The 20,985-nt window shown below is 29.8% G+C and overlaps 2 protein-coding genes across 2 annotated transcripts; one reads left to right on the forward strand and one right to left on the reverse strand.

The window, feature by feature from the left end:
* Positions 1-7,590: 7,590 nt before the first annotated feature.
* LOC112696198 (protein trichome birefringence-like 10) lies at positions 7,591-11,070 on the forward strand. The gene is made up of 4 exons (XM_025748825.3): positions 7,591-8,449; positions 8,916-9,305; positions 9,955-10,113; positions 10,313-11,070. Exons 1-4 carry the CDS (start codon positions 7,989-7,991, stop codon positions 10,662-10,664), a joined length of 1,362 nt encoding a protein of 453 aa, XP_025604610.1. The 5' UTR covers positions 7,591-7,988; the 3' UTR covers positions 10,665-11,070.
* Positions 11,071-17,490: 6,420 nt separating this feature from the next.
* LOC112696200 (aluminum-activated malate transporter 2) lies at positions 17,491-20,486 on the reverse strand. The gene is made up of 5 exons (XM_072196791.1): positions 20,112-20,486; positions 19,897-20,037; positions 18,781-19,193; positions 18,380-18,523; positions 17,491-18,041 (listed from the first exon to the last, which is right to left on the reverse strand). Exons 1-5 carry the CDS (start codon positions 20,431-20,433, stop codon positions 17,706-17,708), a joined length of 1,356 nt encoding a protein of 451 aa, XP_072052892.1. The 5' UTR covers positions 20,434-20,486; the 3' UTR covers positions 17,491-17,705.
* Positions 20,487-20,985: the final 499 nt, after the last annotated feature.

The following is a 20,985-nucleotide window of genomic DNA, read 5'->3' on the forward strand; positions in this document are numbered from 1 at the left end:
CTAACCAATTACACCATAACTAAGCTCGACTCATAAATGTCTTCTGGTCAAATGCAACCTTATTTCTTTTTCTTTTTCTTTTTTTTTCACTTTTGGTTTTGTTTAAAGGTGGGACAGTGGTAGTTATTAGATTGGGGGGTATATTTAGTCATGGCAGTTAGTTAGTAGGTGGAATATTTAGTCACATGTCCTATGCATGTAAATATGCATATCACCAAACTACTAACAACTTTAACTTATCAATGCCCTTTCAATTTCACTTTTTTTTTTCACTTGTGGGGTTTAATTCTAAAGAAATATTATATTACAACTTTACAAGGTCTTCATAAGACAATCATACTATGACTATATATGATCATGCATGTGTTAAACTGATGCAAGCCAAAAACTATAATATTATAAAGAAGAGTATAATTAGGTAGTGTTTGTTTTTAGATATTGGAACTAAAATTTGAATTGAAACTCAGTATTATATTTAATAGTTAGATATTAGAATTAAAATTTCAATCCTAAAACACGAAATTTTAATCATTTCAATACTTCTAGAAAATGGGGATAGAAAATACTGAAATTTCTAAAATAATAATATTTTAAAAAAAATTATTTAATTTTTTAAATTTTAAATCGATCACTTAATTTTTATATTTATATTAGGTGAATTCTATCAACTCCTTTTGAAATAACATGTAAATTATCCTTCATGATGTATCACACTTTAATTAATCATTATCTTAATTATAGTTGGGTTATTTTGTAATTTATTTAGATGGATAATGGTATAACTTTTTAAAATATTAAAATTCTACCCCGTTAATTGAAGCACGTTCTCACGCAATCTCTTTTTACAGTGCATCATTCCTTAACGGATCATTGAATTCCCATGGCTCGTAACTTTTCGGTTCTTTCCAGTATAGCCACAGCCGACTTCATTTCTATCTCTTGTCCTCTCACTCAATCCCTTTTTTGCCATGACCCATGAATCACTCCTTACCAACATCAACATCATTAATGGTTAGTTCAGTTATTAAATTTTTTTCATTAAAAAAATATATTTTTATTTAATTACATGATGGAATATATATTCATATGTAAAATATAATATAATAAAATAAATCTATTCAAAATACTTAAAAGTATATTTAAAATCATGAACATATAAATATAATAATAAAATTTGTACTCTAACCAAGTAAACATATTTTTTATCATACATAAATTATTTAAAAAATAAATATATTATTAAAATTAATAATACAAATTTAAAATAATAAAATCCAATTTTTTTACTGTATTTTTTATAATATTTTTATTTTTTTAATTTACAATTTATTAGTACTTTATTATTTAATTAATGATTAAACAAATTATTTTTATAAAAAAATTATTTTTTGTATTATCTTAGAGAAGAGACCAATATAATAGTTTAAAAAATAACATAAAAATAAAATTTTAAATAAAAATATTTAATATTAAAATTTTTAAATACAGAAATAATTTGTATAAATATTTAAAAGATAAATATAAATATATGCATAAAATAAATAAAACAGATAAAATGGGAGTACTCATGAGAAATAAATAATTATTTTTGTCTTCTTTATTTATTTTAAACATATATTTCATATTTATATCTTGAATATCTATACAATTTATTTTTTTAATTTTAATATTAACTATTTTTTATTTAAAATATTATTTTTACATTAATTTTTAAACTGTTATATTGGTCTCTTCTTTAAGATTATACAAAAAATGATTTCTCATGAAAATAATTTGTTTAATCATTAATTAAATAATAAAATATTAATAAATTAAAAATTAAAAGAATAAAAAATACTATAAAAAATACTTGTAAGAAAGTTGAATTTTATCATTTTAAATTTGTGTTATTAATTTTAACAATTTATATTTTTTAAATAATTTATGTATGATAAAAGATATATTTATTTGTTTAAAGTACAAATTTTATTATTATATTTGTATATTCCTAATTTTAATTATACTTTTAAGTACTCTGAATAGATTTATTTTATTATATTATATTTTACATATGAATATATATTCCATATATTATTTTTAATGAAAAAAATTTAATAACCGAACTAACCATTAATTATGTTGGTAAGGAGTGATCCACGGCAAAAAAAAGATTGAGTGAGAGGATAAGAGATAGTAATGAAGTCGGCGCTGGCTATACTGGGAAGAACAAAAAAGTTACAAGCCATGGGAATTCAACGACTCATTAAGGAATGATGCACTGTAAAAAGAAATTGCGTGAGAGGCAGTAGATCAACTAAGTCAGCGCTGCTTATGGGATAAAATTTTAATATTTTAAGAAATTATACAATTACTCATCTAAAATAATAAATTACAAAGTAACCTAACTATAGTTAAGATAATAACTAATTAAAATGTGACACATCATAAAGGGTAACTTACATGCTATTTTAGAAGAGATTGGGTAAAATTCACCTTTATATTATATTAGATATAATAATTAATCATAAATACATAACTCAATTCAACATATTTTATATTAAGTATAATATAAAAATTTAATTTAATCTTAATTTTTTAATTTTTATCTCCTAATTCCGACATTTCAATCTTAGTCTCTCTTTTAAATGTAATATTAAAGAATAGAGAGAGTGAGAGACCTTTTAATTGAAAACAAAATACTGATAGCACCGTCAATTTAATTGGTTTATTTCCTCGAGAAAGATTCTCATAAAATTGAATAATGAGGTACCGTTTTTGGACATGCAAATTCAATGGTTCAGTCTGATTTAGCATTGTAATAATAATAAGATAAGCTAAAAGCAAGGCAAGGATTATGCCAAAAAGTTCCACGTGTGTCGCAGCTATTTGGGACCAACACTTTGGATCTCTTCTAAAATCTGAATCAATTAGACCTATGTGCCTATCTTCAAGCATTCACACATGAATATCACACAAAAATTGGCAACTTCCATGTGCCTTGCCACCACCATTTTCTTATGGGACTTGACAAACTTTCATTGACTCAGTACATAGGATATATAATACTTAATGCTTAAGATGGTTATGGGAAAAAAAATACGAATTTATTTATTTTTAAAAAATTTAATGTCTTAATTTAGTTTTTAAACGATATAAATTTAATAAAATTATTATTTTGTTAATTTTTTTTATGTTACTGACATATTAATAATATTACAAATAGTAAATTTTATCTCCCATATCATATAATCAGCTGTGTAAATATAAAGCTACTGGTAGAACTAACACAATTTACTTAACTAATCCACCAATCTTGACTTAATTATAAAAATGTTTGTTCGTCTAATACTTTTTTAATCTAAGTGTTATCTTTCTATGTAAATTTTAAATGGTAATTTCATTATTGATTTTACGTTTGGAGTGAATGTTTTTTCAATTTTAAAACAAGCACCCCACTTGAATTTTTCAAAAATTTAAAATACTTTTTCAATTTAACGTATTTAAATAGTACCATTGAATTTAAAAAAAAAATCTGACAAAAAGAATCTTTAAATTTTTTTTTTCAGATTTTTATAATATCTCTAATCTGACACGCGAAGGATAATAAATTGAAATTCTATTTAAGGGTTTATTATTGATCAATAGAATACCGTATGTATAAAGTGAAATTTAAACTCTAATATTTATTTAAGTAGAATAGTGAACTAATTACTAAACTCTAATCTAATGAACTAATTACTAAACTAATCTAACTTGTTTTAATGTGTCTTTTTTCGGATTTGGGCATTGCCCAAAACCCATTCCCCACCTGACCCGATACCACATACATGCCACCCACCAGCTTTGGATTATTGGATCAGACATGTTATGAATTTAAGCCCATTTTATTTTCTTTTGGGGCTTCATCCTTTTTTATTTTTCTATGGGGTTTGAGCCCATTTCGAAGGACATTATGGTTACTCGGTGCAGATACTTGTTTTTCACTAAAAATTGGTTCACAAATCATAATCGTAAAATCAATAGAAGAGGACAACGGGTCAGTGAACGTAAATATAAGCTTATAATATAACGGAGGACAAAATTGAGTATTTTGGTTTTATCATATTGGGCCATTTCTGCTAGAACTTAGAACCGCTGGTTTTTGTTTTTGGCGGTTTCGTTAAAGATGCATAAATATTAAAATCCCGTGATTTGCATCAGCAATAGAAGGTGCCATGCTTCTCATTTTAATGCTGAAGGTGAAGGTTTTAGCCATAACCTATCAAGTATGATACTTTATTGAGTTGTTGTATCTGAGTGTTCGTCACAACATTTATGGATATTCATTTGACACATATATCTGTTGTACTCAGTAGTATCTTATTAAAAAATAAAAAAGAATTAGATATATTTGAATATACTTAAATACTATTACATATTAATATGTTTAATTTTATTTTTAATATATATTTTAAAAATAAATTTATAAATAATATGTATTATTTATTAAAATAAAAAATATTTTAAATATTTTATATAATTAAAATAAAATATTCTATATATATCTATCTCTATATCTTATAAAATTTTAAAATTTATATATTTATGTATCTCATATTCTATCATATTCTATATCGTATTAATATTTATACATCATAACTCATAAGTGCCTTTTATCAATTATTAACCTATTAAGTGAAATTCGAAATCAATCCAAAAGAGAGAGACAATATTTTCCATGCCTTCCCATTATTATGGGTCCACCATATAGAAACCAATTTCATGAACTAATTCAATTTGTTAATAGCTTAATAAATTGGGTTTCTGTTCACATGTGTATATGCATGAAAAGTATGCACACCAAAATGTAATACAAAAATGTATATAACAATATGAATATATTTGATTTTTTTTTCTTATTAATTAGATTGAGATAGATGTGCTATGCATGACCTAATTTAATTAAATTGAGATGTCTATGTATGTGCAATTCTATACATGATCCCTCCATGCCCTAAATGATAACTTAATTTCTCAATCATCTGAAAAAGAAATTTAAACCTGCCATTAAATTTCTGAATTCTATTTGATTATGTTATATATTTAACAATCAACAACAACTAATAATTTCTACAGTGTTGTTGACAAGTTAATACCTCATAAAATATGTAACAAGAAATTTAAATTTATTAGGTCAAATTAGCTTCTAAGTCTTAATATTAGGCTGAAGCCTGAATGTTAGGTAATAAGAGGAATAATTAATGGACCGTACAGACTTTAGTTTAGGCGATTTAATTATGATGATGAATTGATGATGATGATGCCGGATATATGCCAAATACATTATGAGACTCGTAATAGTTTAATTCTTAATCAAACAATAAAGACTTGAAATGTTGGCATAAAAAAGAGGGACCATTATTCAACATGATACAAATTAAATAATAAATTGATGTAAAGTATTGCGGAAAAGATGGGTTTAAGTCTAAAGAGGCATGGGCTTGAGTCATTAGGTGGCAAAATCTATTTACTAATTATTAAATTAAGGTTGTCATCCATGAATAAATAAATAAAACTCAAGAATTAGAGAACATTATTGCATGTTTTGAAAGTATTAACAAAATCTTAAGTATTAAATATTTCTTATCCCAACTTTCTAATTTCTACGACAAGATATTAAAAGCTCCAAAGTCTTGAATTCAAACGAGAATGGTGCGCTTCTTCCACGTTTTAAACGAATCAAAAGTCATAACATGTTTTAATCACCTCCAGGCTCTAATACATACTCGGCTCGTTTGTTCCAATTTTTTTGAGGAAAATAAGTATATTTTAGAAATAACTATTTCTTTTATTTTTTATTTATTTGTTGAAATTTATAAAAAATAATTATTTTTATTCTTTTATCCGGAAAAAAAAAAGTTAAAGAAAGAGAGCATACACGTTTATTGTCACTAATGTTTATAATTAGAGAAAATTGGCAATTAAGTCCTTGAAATTTTGAATTTCATACTAATTAGTTTTTTTCTAAATATTAGTTTAATTTTTTAAAATAGTAAATTATGGTCATATTATGTTTTTTTATCAATTCATCATATAAAATTTAAGGATAATATATGTAATATTAATTATTGTGACGTATCTATTTATAAAACATCGTTAAGTAGATAATAATTTTTGGAGTAAAATTTATGGTAACAAAAAGCAGTTAATAAAAATTATGTAAAAACTTAAAAGCTAACGAATGCTTGATGATCCAAAATTATATTATTTTTATGCTCATGTGACACACATTACTATACATAATAAAATATATAGACATCTTTATTTCATTTCATACTATTTATTAACGAAATGACATATATATGTCCACTGTTTACTATTATAAATAATCTAATTGATTTTTTTTAAGAATTAATTAGTCCGAAGTCAAAATTCTTGATAATATAGTTGTCACTTTAATCTTATAATTAATGGCTTTTTTTAAATCTATTCTAGTATTTTCTAAAGAAAAAGAAAATTCTAATATTACTATTAAATAAATAAAGTGAACTAATAATATATATACAAAAATTTTATATTTAAATATTGAATATTATTTAAACCATTAACATTATTATATTTTCAACTAAAACATTTACATAATAAATTTGTTATTAAATTTTATTTACTACATATTTAGAATATGTTATGATTATTATTAAGAAAAATTATAATTTTTTTATTTTAATAAATATATATAAAATATATTTTTTGTTGACTAATACATAAAAAATATATTAAAGAATTAAATTATATACATTTCCTATAGAAATAAATACTTTTAATTGGTAACTTCAATATATATTTTCAGAATACATATTAGTGAAATTCTATTTTTATAAAAGAGTAAATTATCAGTTTAGTAAGTTGACCATTTAGTTTAAAAAATAAGAAAAACACTAGACAGGTTCCCCCAAAATGAATAACATTGAATTCTCCAACATATTTTTATTTCGCCCAAGGCTATTTTATTAACTTAATAAGACGATTAAGAAGATAACTAATTCAGAAGAAAAGAATAAATAAATAATTTATAAATAATTATTTAAATTAGTCTTTCAAATTTTAAAATTAGACATTTTAATATTTTAATTTTTAAAATACACTTAAAATTATTTTAAATTTAATTTCGATAGATAAGTCAGTTTCTAATCTTATTTTTTCATCAATGATAAAAACAAAAAATATTAACATAAAAGTCTAAACTAATACATATGACAAATCAGTTATCCATACATATAAATAAGATAAAATAAAAAAATAATACAATACAATACAACATATGTACTAATTTAGATTTGAGATTTTCATATCAACATTTTTTGTTTATTATTGACAGAAAAATAAGGTCAAATTTGTTTATTGAAATTAAATTTAGGAGAATTTTTTTATGTATTTTAAAAACGAAAAGACTAAGAGTGTATTTAGTTTACGATTTTATTTTTTATTTTTATTTTTAAGATTTTATAAAAAAAATAAAAACAATAAAAATAAAATTAAAAATAAAAATACAAATCAAACACATCTAAAAGTCACAAAAAAAAACACATCTAAAAGTATTCAATCTTAAAAATTTCTGTAAACTAATTTGGATAATTATTTATAATTTATGTATTAGTAATAAATAAAATGGCGCCCATCCATGGGGACCAAAAATTGTAGGAAAATAAAAATACCAATATTCAATTCTTCTTCTTCTCTCTCTCTCTCTCTCTCTTTTGGTCTCTCCACTTTCTCCTTCTTACAGTGGTCGGTTATCAGCATTCAGTAGCCCCATATTCACCACTACCCTCTTTCTTCTTCAACCTTCAACACTAATCCATACTTAAAAACCTACTAATTCAATCAAACTAACCATTAAATCGTCTGACTCCGAGGGTTCTTCAATGCCGTTTTAGTCGCTGGACCCCACTTTCCCTCTTTCTGTCAAGTCTCAACCTTGAATTCTTTCTGTATATCTTCTCTTTCATTTCAACCACCATTCATGATTCATGTTAATGTTCATCACAAAACCCACCGATATGAGCAAGCCTTCAACTGAAACACCCAACACCCACTGCGATTTACTCACCAAGTTCAAGCGTTTCAAGCCTCTAGAACCTTCTCTTGGCATAGCTAGCTTCTTCTTGCTCACCCTCCTCGTCTTCCTCTCCTGCTTCTTCTACCTCGATTACAGAGGCTTACGCTCTTGGGGAACTACGCTTCTCGGTCTCCACCTCCCTTCTTCTTCTTCCTCTTCTTCCGCTGCTCCTCCACTGGTTCAGTTTCTCTCCAAAGAGGGCGATCAATGCAATGTTTATGATGGTAACTGGGTCTGGGATGAGTCCTACCCTCTCTACCACTCTGCCAATTGCTCCTTCCTTGATCAAGGTTTTCGATGCTTTGAGAATGGAAGACCTGATTCCTTCTACACCAAATGGCGATGGCACCCCAAAGCTTGCAACTTGCCCAGGTTCTCTTTTTCCCTTTAACTTATTTATTCTTCTTGTTTTGGATTTTGGTTATGGTTGGTGGAACAAAAAGACAAGGAATTTCCTTTTTCTGTTTATGTGGGTGGTGTTGTTAGTTTAAGAAAGAATGGTTTTGGAACTTAACTTTTGTCTGGTATCTGATTCATTAAGGCATCACACTCTAGGAAGCATTCTCTAATTAACTACTGTTGGCTACTTCTATTGAATAGGGCTTGGTTGTTAGTACTTGAAGTGAATTAGGATGAGTTTTCACATTGATTATAAAGGAACAATGTTTCTGTTGAAGAAGTTTGTTGACATTGTCAACCATGGCTCTTCATTTGCCATTAACTAATTTCTCTGATTTTCTTGTTTCAAATGGATGATTAAAAAGCACTTTTGTTGTTGAGTAATTTTGACCTGCTTCTTGGAATGTAACATATGTACTATGTCCTGCACTTGCAAAAGATTTGATGCAACGAAGATGTTGGAAAAACTACGCGATAAGCGGCTAGTTTTCGTTGGAGATTCAATTGGAAGGAACCAATGGGAATCGCTTCTTTGCATGCTTTCTTCTGCCGTGGCAAACAAGAGTAAAATCTATGAAGTTAATGGGAGCCCAATCACAAAGCATACAGGCTTCTTGTCATTCATGTTTGAAGATTACAACTGCACGGTTGAGTACTACAGATCGACGTATCTGGTCGTGCAGGGACATCCTCCTCCAGGAGCACCTGAAGGGGTGAGATTGACTTTGAGACTGGATCATATGGACTGGACTGCTCATCGGTGGAGAGATGCAGATGTGCTGATTTTCAATACCGGACATTGGTGGAACTATGAGAAGACTATTAAAATGTAAGGAATTTTCTTGATCTATTATCCCAATTGGCTAGATTACTCTTATTATTGATTCAATCTTTGAGTACCCTCTTCTTTTGGATTTTGATTTCCAAATAAGCACATCTAAACAGAAAGACATTGGTCACTCGATCTGTATAATATTTATTTTGAAGAGAATTCTTGTGGTACATTGATATAATTTCTTACCACAGAACAGGAACACTAATACTAGCAAGGACGGATTGCATTTATATGACGGCTTTGATATACTTCTTTAGTTGTGAATACCTGCAAGCAACTAGTTTCATCGTATTGAAAACTTATGTAAAGGTTTCCATGAACTGAACTAGGATCTTTATTTGTATGAGCTTTTTGACAATTGAGCTTTCACTCTTTTGGCGAAATCAAATTTTGCTTTGGTTTCATGCTCCAAAGAATGTAACGAGAAAAAGGGAAGTGTGAATTCCAACTTAAACTTTGCTAGTTTCACTTGATATTGAAAAGTTAAAATGATTTATGCTCCATTTAGCATGACTTGCAAATTCGTGGTTCTAGATTACATTGTTAACATTTTGTAACAATATTTTTGTTTCTGTATTCAAGTTGTCATGGTTTAAGTTGGAAGTATTTGTGACTTTGATTTTGGGCTCATTTTGTTACTTAGGGGTTGTTACTTCCAAATAGGAGAGGAAGTGGACATGAATTTGACCATAACAGATGCGTTCAGAATATCGGTGGAGACGATGATTGATTGGATTGCCAGAGAAGTAAACATGAACAAATCTTATGTCCTCTTCCGAACTTATTCTCCCGTGCATTTCAGGTTTGCCTAAACTTTCAAGCAGAGTTACCCGTAATTAGATCTTTGTTTGCTTAAATTATGTCCGAATCAATCTGTAATTTTCTTGGTCCTTGCTTTTAGCAGCTTCATATTCTTTTAATCTTACTGAAATAGTTTAACTGGATAGTGCATTGTTGTTTGGTTCTAAGTTGTTGATTTAGTAATTGGTTCGGCAATGCAGGGGTGGTGATTGGAACACCGGTGGTGGTTGTAACTCGGAAACACTGCCTGATTTAGGCGCATTGCCAGCAGTATCTGACAGTCATTCAAGAACTATTGTTGATGTCTTGTCAGAGCACGCCGGCGAACCGGTAGTTATGAATTTGGACCTGCTGAACATCACGCAGATGTCGGCAAGCAGAAAAGACGGCCATGCATCTGTTTACCATATCGGGCCAGACCGAAGGGCCCCTATGCAGCTGCAAGATTGTAGCCATTGGTGTTTGCCCGGTGTTCCTGATTCTTGGAATGAGATTCTCTATGCACTTCTTCTCAAGAGGAATGCACCAAAATTTTCCCAAGTTTCACTATAATCAGTATACTCAGTCAGTCCACATCAAATATGCAAATTTATGCGAGAGCGCTTTCGCTCGCATGTATATCTTTGCTGCCACCTTCTTCTCTGTGATTCATTGATTGATGAGTGACATGGAGCTGCAAGCTGAATTGGGTGTGGATGCTTCTAACCATCTGTTTTTAATTTCCTGGAAAAATCATTGCTTGACCCTCTTTGTAGGTGGGGAAATCATACTCACTGAGAGACAAGCTTGATGGATCAGAATTCACAAGGCATACAACAATTTTTTGTTTTGGAAAAATTCTTTGTAAATTTCATAAGTTGTTGGTACTAAGAAGCATAGTGGAGACATTGATGTTATTGTTTTGTACATAAAAAAACAGTATTTTGGTTTATACTTTATACAGAAAATTTTCCTACCATATAATTCTTGCATGGTGCTTTTCTGTTTTCGGTGTTTTTTTATTCAGTTCAGCTGTACTATACTGTTGTTGCGTGTTTACAACTTCCATGTAATCTGCAACAACTTCCAATAATTATTTATATATAGTGCATACGAATCACACAAAGTTGCTGATAATTGATTTTTCTGGAACTTGGCATTTCATTTTTTTTTTATACTTTGCATTAGTTAATTTCTTCCTTTTTCTATGAAACATCAAATAGATAGGGAAAATTCATTTTGCTTAGTTTTGTTTACTTTTTTGTGATCAAATTTAATGGTTATAATAGTCCTTAAAATATTAAGATCACATCAATTTCATCCCCGAAATATCAAATACTTTATGTTGGTCTTAAAAAATACAATATTAAATCAAATTGATTTTTTTGTCAATTAAATTATATGTCATATAATAATCTATGGACATGTTATTATCGAACTATTAAAAGGATCAATTAGACTCAAAAAGTTTCTAATTTTTTAAGGACTAAATTAATGCATGTGATCTTTTAGACATTATTTTACCTATTAACCTAAGGCACTTCTTTGTCACCCAAACTTTTTTTTTTTTTAATTAAGAGAGAAATGGTAGATTTGTTGGATCCTAATCACTGATTGAAAAAGCTTGGCTAAGACATGCAGACCCCTAAATAAAGATAATAAAAGAAATATTATAATAATATATATTAATTTTTCAATATTAAAAACGCGGAAAAGAAGAGTACGTGTGAATGTAACATGGCATAGTTCATAAGGACTACAATATTCTCGCAAAACAATGTGAAATAAATTTAAAAAATATGTCATATGAGAGATTAGATCCAAAATAAAAATGATAGCAAAATGTTGGTAACGATGAATGATCCCACTATTGGTTATTAGATAACGTGCATAAGATAATAATAACGATGACTACTTTAATTATGACATTTTCATGTGGAGATGATGTTTTGAATTTTTAAATGGTTTAATTAAATATAATTATTTAATAATTTATAACATTATTTTTATAGAAAGATGTTATCACTAAAATAACACTCTAATAATAAGGTGAATATACATGAAATAGACTAATATTATTTAATTTTATATTAAAATTAAAAAAATTGTACGTCAACCACTTTGATATAAAAGATTCAGAGAAAGAAAAACATAGTAAACTCAACTCTATGAGAAAGAGTAATGATAGGTTTGAAAGGAAAAGAAAAATTAAAACAAAGACAAAGACTTATAATTAGAATAATCAAGTTTCATTTCATTTTAGAATTACTCACTTGTTAACCCAAATTTGCTATATATATATATATATATATATATATATATATATATATATATGACTAGTGACTATCGAAACTCAAGACTTATCAAAAAAGACACTAGTAACTAATCAAGAAAGACAACAATATAAAGGAAGACATCAATGCAGTTTTACACACTGCTCTTGTACACTATTATTCTCTATCCTTAATATTCTCCCTCAAACTGAGGTATGGGTTCTGAAATACTCTCAGTTTGCACTTATTACTTATCAAATAGGTGTTGTGACAGTGATTTTGTTAAGCAATCTGCAATCTAATCAGAAGAGGGAATATGCACAATATAAAGAAATTTCTGGTTAACTAGGCCCCTTAGAAAATGCAGATCCATCTCCAAATGCTTACATCTGCTATGAAGTATAGGATTTACCGCAAGAAGACATGCACTCTGATTATCACAGTAGATAGTAGGCACCACAGTTTGAGGTATCTGAAGCTCTTGTAGAAGCTGCTGTATGGACATAATTTTTGTTTGAACTACACACATAGCCCTGTATTCTGTCTCTGTGCTACTTTTACTCACTTTAGTTTGTTTGTTGCTCTTCCAAGATATAGGGTTGTTCCCAAGATATACACAGAATCCAGAGATAGACTTTCTATCCTCCAAATCTCCTCCCCAATCTGCATCTGCAAAAGAGAAAATTCGAAAATCAGCGGCTTTTGTGAACACAATCCCATGATCCAACGTACCTTGCAAGTATCTGAGGATCCTTTTTACACTTTTCCAATGAAGCAAAGTTGGACCATGCACAAATTGGGACACACGGTTAACAGCAAATGTGATATTAGACCTTGTCATAGTGAGATACTGCAGTGCACCCACTATAGACCTATATTGTGTTAGATTTTCAAACGGTTCTAAATCATTGAAGAAGAGTTTGACATCTGTAGCCATTGGTGTAGGTAATGGTTTAGAATTATGCATTCCCACCTTTAGAAGCAACTCCCTTGTGTATCTGGCCTGAGAAAGCATCATGTCACCATGAGGGAGATAAGTTGCCTCTAAGCCTAAGAAATAGTTAAACCTGCCAAGATTTTTCAGCGAAAAAATTCTGTTAAATTGAAATATCAATAGTTCAATTTCTTTTGAATTATTGCCCGTTACAATAATGTCATCTACATATACTAATAAATAGATTACATGTGACTCATTATTTTTGATGAACAATGAAATGTCTGATTTTGTATTCTTAAAACCAAATTGGAACAAGGTATCTTCTAATGTCTTTAACCAAGCTCTAGGAGCTTTTTTCAAGCCATAGATTGCTTTATTTAGTTTGCAAACTAAATGACTATTGGTACTAACATATCCTTGTGGTTGGACCATAAAGACATTCTTTTCCAATCTGCCATTTAAAAAAGCATTATTAAAGTCAAATTGTCTTAATGGCCAACCTAAAAAAATTGCAATAGTTAGAATGACTCTCACTGTGGTTGGTCTAATAACTGGGGAATAAATTTGCTCGTAATCTATTTCCTCCTTTTGATGAAAATATTTACCTACCAACCTTGTTTTATACCTGAGTATCTCACCATTTTGATTCTTTTTGATAGCAAAGACCTATTTACTTCCTATAATTGTTGAGTTTAGTGGTGGTTCAGTGAGAATCCAAGTCTGACATCGCTGTAATGCTTGTATCTCTGCATCCATTGCCTATTTTCGATGTAGATAGTTAAGACTTGATTGACAGTAGTTGGGATATGATGTATAAGGTCAGTAGTTTGTGTGACAAATGCCTTAGGTTTACGGATGCCTGCCTTTGATCTGGTGATCATAGAATGAGTATTTAAAGATGTAATGGGAGGTAAATTTGTCTCAGGGTCAGTGATAGAAATGGGTGTGGGATGGTGTGATGGAGTTTGAGTTGGTAAGGGTTGAGAGGCAGGCTGAGCAAGAGTAGTGGAAGGATTAGGTGATGCCAATGGAAGAGGAGAAGTTGGAGAACAAGGTTGCTGTGTAGAGAGTGGAAGTGATGAAGGATGATCAATTACAAATTTTGTCAATTCTACAGTATCTGAAACGGTCTCTATAGCAAATTGGATTGAGGAATCACAAAAACATAGATTGATAAGAAAACAAATTCTTAATAAAAGTTACATGTCTTGCAAGATATATCTTACCATTCTTATTCATACATTTGTAATCTTTGTGGGTAGAATCATATCCAAAAAAGAGGCATAAGTCAGACTTATAATCAAATTTATATTTATTATAATGTCTTAAATAAGGAAAGCAAGCACATCCAAAAACTTTAAAGAAGGAAAAATCTGGTTTATGATGGAATAAAATTTCATAAGGACTCTTATTGTCTAAAACTTGTGTAGACAATCTATTTATGATATAGACAGAGGTAACAAATGCATCTTTCCAAAATTGGAAGGGAAGAGATGCAGAAGCAAGAAGGGATAGCCCCATTTTCGTGATATGTTTGTGTTTCTTTTCCACATTTTCTTGTTCGTGATGTGTGTAGGGATACGACAGTCTATGGTGAATGCCCTGAGTGTTCAGAAAATCAACAAATACTGTAGATAAAAATTCATCTCCTTTATCAGTTTGTAAAGCCTTAATCTGTGTCATGTCTGTTTTTCCATAAGTTTTTTATAGTTTTGAAAAACTAGTAAAGATTAAGATTTATTTTCAAGTAAGAAAATAACTGTGAATTTAGAAAAACCATCAACAAAGTATGCATAGTATCTAACTCCATTTCTGGAATTAACCGGGGCAGGTCCCCAAAGATAAGCAAAAACACATTCAAATGGTTGATGATATGTAGTTTGAGTTTCATTAAAGTGAAGTTTATGCAATTTAGCCAATAGACAAATTTCACACGTATATTGTAAAGATGATCCAGAATTAGAGATAGGAATAGAACACTGATTCATTACTATATGAACTGTTTTCATTGCACAGTGGCCAAGTCTTTTATGCCACAAGATTATATTATTACTATTCTGGTTACAAGAACTGTTAAAGGCACAAAAATTAGGAGGATTGGTTTCTTGATTGCTAATCCTATCTGAATTACATTGTATAGAAGGATGATTATTACTAAAAGGTTTATGAGAATAGGTAGAATTGTAAGACAAAGCAGATTTTTCAGAAGCATGCCTAAGAACTCTGAGATTGTGAAAGGAATAGATCCCATTCCTAGCTATGCCCTGTAGAAAAAATTTCCTGGTAGCCTGATCACGAATAAAGCAGAAATCAGGCCAGAATACAAAAAAGACACCAATATCATCTGCAAACCTAAAAACGCTAAGTAAATTTTGGAAAATTTGGGGGTACATGGAGTAAATTTTGTAATCGAAAAGTAATATTAGAACATGGATCATGCAAAATTGAAGAACTATAGTTTGGAATGGCAATACCTGACCCATTACCTACATAGACTTGATCGGAGTCATTGTTGCTCGCGGTGGAAGTTAGCAAATCGGATGGATCGGGGTCAAGTGATGGCTCGCACCAGAATCTACAAGCCAGGCAGCATCACTTATGGAGGAGGAAGAGCCTGTGAGATATGCAGTTGGTTGATGGAAACTTGAAGGGGGTGGTGGAGGTTGAGCATTAAGGTAGGGAGGCTGAGAAAATGAGTTAGGGTTTCCAGAATTAGGGTTGAAAGACTGATCAAACCTATGATAGCAGTTCCATACCACATGACCCATCCTTCCACACAGTTGACACTGCATTCTTGTGTTATTGTTGTTGTATCCAAATCTGCCTCCTCCTCTATTAATTATTTCTGCCTCCACGTCCTCTTCTAAAAGTATTACCTCTGTTGGGATCAAAATTCTGAGAAGGGTTCTGCACATAATGGGCTATAGGCATGCCATAGGTTGGTTTCTTGAAGCATTCAAGCATTTCTTCATGGGAAAGCAAAAATGCTTCAGCCTCTACAATCCTAAAAGACCCTCTCTTTGCTGTTACGGAAGAAATATACACTGTATATTCTTCAGAAAGACCCTCAATAATAGCCTGAAGATGATCATCTTCTGGCACTTCATATCCCATAGTAAATAGAGCGTCAACAATTCTTCGAATTTTGGACAAGTAATCAGCAGCGGAACTTGTTTTCTTGCACAATCTCAATTGACTCTTGAGACTTTGAACACGAGTAGAAAAGGCTGCCTGAAAGTAATCATCAATTTTCGCTCATATACTTTAGAAAATCTTGAGAGGTGAATCACTTTGTTCTTGAAGTAATTAGTCATGGAAGCAACAAACTATGTTGTGAGGGTTCTATCTCTCTGGCACCAGATTTTGTATTCTTCAGATTCTGTTATCGTTTTTTTGGTAGCATCGGTTGTAAACTGCTCAGGGATCTTGGAGGGATCGAGATGACTTTCAAGACCAAGACTCTCAATAGTGAGAATTGCAAGGTACCTCCATGTAGAATAGTTATCTTCATTTAGTTTTTCAACAATTGGGGAGAAAGTCTTCTTTGTTGAATCAGAAAGGATGATTTTCGTTGTAGAGCTGAAACTAAGCAATAGGCTCTTGATACCATAAAAGATTCAAAGAAAGAAAAAAAAGCATAGTAAGCTCAGCTCTATGAAAAAGAGCAGTGATAGGTTTGAAAGGAAAAGAAAAATTAAAACAAAGACAAAGACTTATAATGAGAGTAATCAAGTTTCATTTCATTTCAGAATTACTTACTTGTTAAGCCAAGTTTGCCATATATATATATATATATATATATATATATATGGCTAGTACTATTGAAGCTCAAGACTTATCAAGAAAGACGCTAGTAACTAATCAAGAAAGACAGCAATATAAAGAAAGACAGCAATGCAGTTTTACACACTGCTCTTGTACACTATTATTCTCTATCCTTAATATGATACAGTAATACTAGAGAAATAAAAAATAGTTTAAATTTACTTTATTTAATATGTATTAATTATAACAATTATTAATAAATATTAATTAAAATAAATTTAGACTATTTTAGTTTATTTTTTATTATTTTTTAAACATTGTTGATTTTTTTAAATTGACAACATAAATGCAATTTTTTGTCATTTAATTTTTTTTGGAAAAACTCAAATACTACATAAAAAAATTAAATAATAAAATATCACACTGAAAAAAAAAATTAGAGGATATATCGCCATTAAAATCCATGATACATCATTTTACTTTGAGCTTATTGATATTACAATATACTACACTAAGACACATATTTCTAAATTTGTTTTGATGACCCAAAAATTTGGCATTTGGTTTGTACTAACACTACTAGATACTAGATATAATAGCATATACTATATAGATTTATATGGGGGTCTAAGATATGAATTAATGAGTAGGAAAAGCAGCAAGATGTCCAAGTTCATCAACTTCTTTGACCAATTGGTCAACCTTGTCCAACACTTGAGAGAGCAATAACACAAAGCTTGCAATTGCTAGAACTTCCTCATTATCAAGTGATGAAACCTTGGACATGGAGATTACAAGGCTTAGTTCTGCTTTTGCTGCTTTCAACTTTGTGGAAATGCTATTGCTATCATCATCCAATTTCCTCATTTCTTTAATGCTATCTCCAAGTTCTCTAAGAGCCCATGAAACCTTTGACCCAATTGCTTCCCATGATTCTAATTGGATTGAATGTGATTCCTTCAATAACGCCATGGCCTGTAATGTCAAAAAAAATTATCAAATAGTTGTTCATTGAACCCAATATGAGCCCATAAAAATATGAAAAAATATTGACTTCTTTAGTAACAGGAACTATTTTTTAAAAAAAAATTAGTCCCCTTTCACCCAAATAAAAAAAGTTTTAGGTTCTTATAATTTGTAAACTAGTTGAAAAAAAAAATCACTTTTCTTTTTGGAAACTAAAAATAAATAGACTCTTAAATAAATATTAGATTCGCGACGAATTAATTCTTTACTTATCCAACGAGGAGATACAGTGAAAAGAACAAAAATACTAAGCTAGATTTGCACATGTACCTTTTATATATACCTACCTGTTTTGATGCTTGGAGGCAATTTCCAACTGTAAGAAGAAATGCAGCAAGTTCTCGAAGAACTTGTCCAATCTTCAAGTACTTCTCCCAAGGGTACGAAAATCCGAATTTCCCATGCCAAGGTTCCCATTTTGCGAAATTTGCCTGCCCCCAGAAAAAATTTGTTAGGTGATCGATATTTTTTATATATTTACTTTGCAGTTAGTTTTAATTATTATAATCTCTCAAATTTATTAGAAATATAATTATTTATATTGTTTATTTCTATTAGCTTAAATTTTTGTAGTGAGTTATTTCATGGCATGGATTAAAATTTTATATTGGAAAGATTTAAAGTTCAATAGTAAATCCTTAAATGAAGAAAAAAATTAATTAAAAATTTGTTTACTTATTGTACTTACCAATAGTTCATGTTTTGACTTGGAGTCCAAGACAGAATTACAAAGAGAGAATTTGTTATTAACAGCGGATGATGATTCCTTTTCTTTTTCTTTTTCAGTAACGAATTTGGCATCTTCTTCTTGTTCGAGCAAGCAGCCTTGAATTGTGTTGGCAAGGTTGAAAAAGATAGTTACAAGAGAATGATGGAGTTCGTCGCTGGCCCACAAGGGAAAAACGAAGATGTTGACACAAACACAGACTATGAAACCCATCACTATCGTTAAGAGACGCTGACGTGCTATTTCCCAAACAGGGTCTTCAACACGCACTCCAGACACCGCTACCAGGTTGAATGTGAGTATGAATATCATCACTCCATAGTCGTATCTTTTCTTTATGCTTGGAACCAGTCGAAAATATGTAGCAACTGATCCTGCACCCACCACACACAACAACAACAATTCCTTATAACCATTCATGTGTCACGTGTGTGATAAAAGGTGAAACTCAGAAACAGCCAATTTCATGTATGTGAAATTGATAACTGTTAGATAAAAATTTAGTTAAATCATTTAATGTTTTTTGGTTATCAATTTTCACCGTGATAAAATTACTTATTCAAAAATTTAAACAGACATTTTTTTAATAGAAACTCTTGTATTATGTTATAAAATTATTTATTCTGATAATTAATATTGAGAAAAAAAAGGTAAAAAACTTACGTATAATTATCCACGTGTAAAGTTAATAGTTATAAATACTGTTAGATTATAATTTAACCAAATTTGTTAAATTATTTGATGATTATTAACTATCAACTTCATATAAAAATAAATATATGTAAACTATACATAATGAATATCTATTTTGGAGAAGGTAAAAACTCTGATGCAATTATTTTCATGTAAAGTTAATAGTTAATAATAGTTAAAATTATAATTTAATCAAATAGGTTAAATTATTTGATAATCTTTAACTATTAACTTCACATAAAAGAGTTATCTAGTTAAAAATTCTACAATATATTCATATATAATCATACTTTAAATCTAAAAGAATTCTTAGATATTTTTTATGAGTAGCTTCATCTCCACATGCATGCATGAGTTATATTGATATATATAGTTAAAACTTACCGGAGACAAAAATAAGAATAGCGATGATAATAGAGTTAGCAATCCCTCCAATGGTTTGGGCAAAAATTGCTGTTAGGACACCCATTGCACCTCCTAATATAGTTCCCAATCCACGGTTGATACCCTTTCCCAGTGTTGCTCCTTATCACACAAACACATTCATTATCATCTAATTTATTGCATTGCAAGTACTAATTAATTAATAATATATATACCTGGATAGAACTCAAAGGTGACAACAACAGTCATGATAGCCCACATTGCATTTTCTCCAACTTGATCAAAGAGAGGGTTCAAGAGGTAAAATAGTGACACCAAAACCAATGAAACTCCCACTTTGATGCTGTGGATTGTCTTCCTTGTGTCCAAATTCACATAGCAACAACAACTGGCAATGGGGACAAGAGATAACAACTTCACTACCCTACTCTTTTCCTTATTACTATTATTATTCTGACCAACACTCTCTTCTCCTCCATTCACAATAGATATTACATGATGAGTAGTAGTACTAGTAGTTGTTGTTGTTGCTTCCATTTTTTTGTTCTTATTTTCTTTTCTTGTGTATTTTATGTAACTTTATATATCTCTTGTGGAGGATGAAGTTGGAGAGAGACCCATATTTATACCGTGCCGCCCTAGCTATATATGAGTGGAACCTGATGAAACAAGTACCAAATTAGTTAGTGGGATGCGTTGGCACTTTAATTTCCATACCTATATATTCAAAGACAAGACTTTAGAGGGTGAATATGAACTAAGTAGCACCCAATATGTATCTTAGTGCAAACCATATATACCTCCTTAGCTTCATTTGTTAACTAGATAGATTGATTATAAGCCAGTGATCACCTTAGTGGAACACGTATACACACACGACCAAATTAAATCCTACCTTAGCTTATTAATTAATGACCTATCTAGCTCTATGTTTATGTATGCTGATTTTCGTATACTATATGATCAACCAATTCCAGCCATCGCCAAAATTATATACTTGGTAGTTGTTACATAGTAACATACATCAATTTTTATAAATATTTGAATTGAAAATTTTATTGTTAACATACTGTTCTGCTTGAATAATTT

The sequence above is a fragment of the Arachis hypogaea genome, chromosome 6 (assembly GCF_003086295.3).
Source record: "Arachis hypogaea cultivar Tifrunner chromosome 6, arahy.Tifrunner.gnm2.J5K5, whole genome shotgun sequence".
NCBI classification, from domain to species: Eukaryota; Viridiplantae; Streptophyta; class Magnoliopsida; order Fabales; family Fabaceae; genus Arachis; species Arachis hypogaea.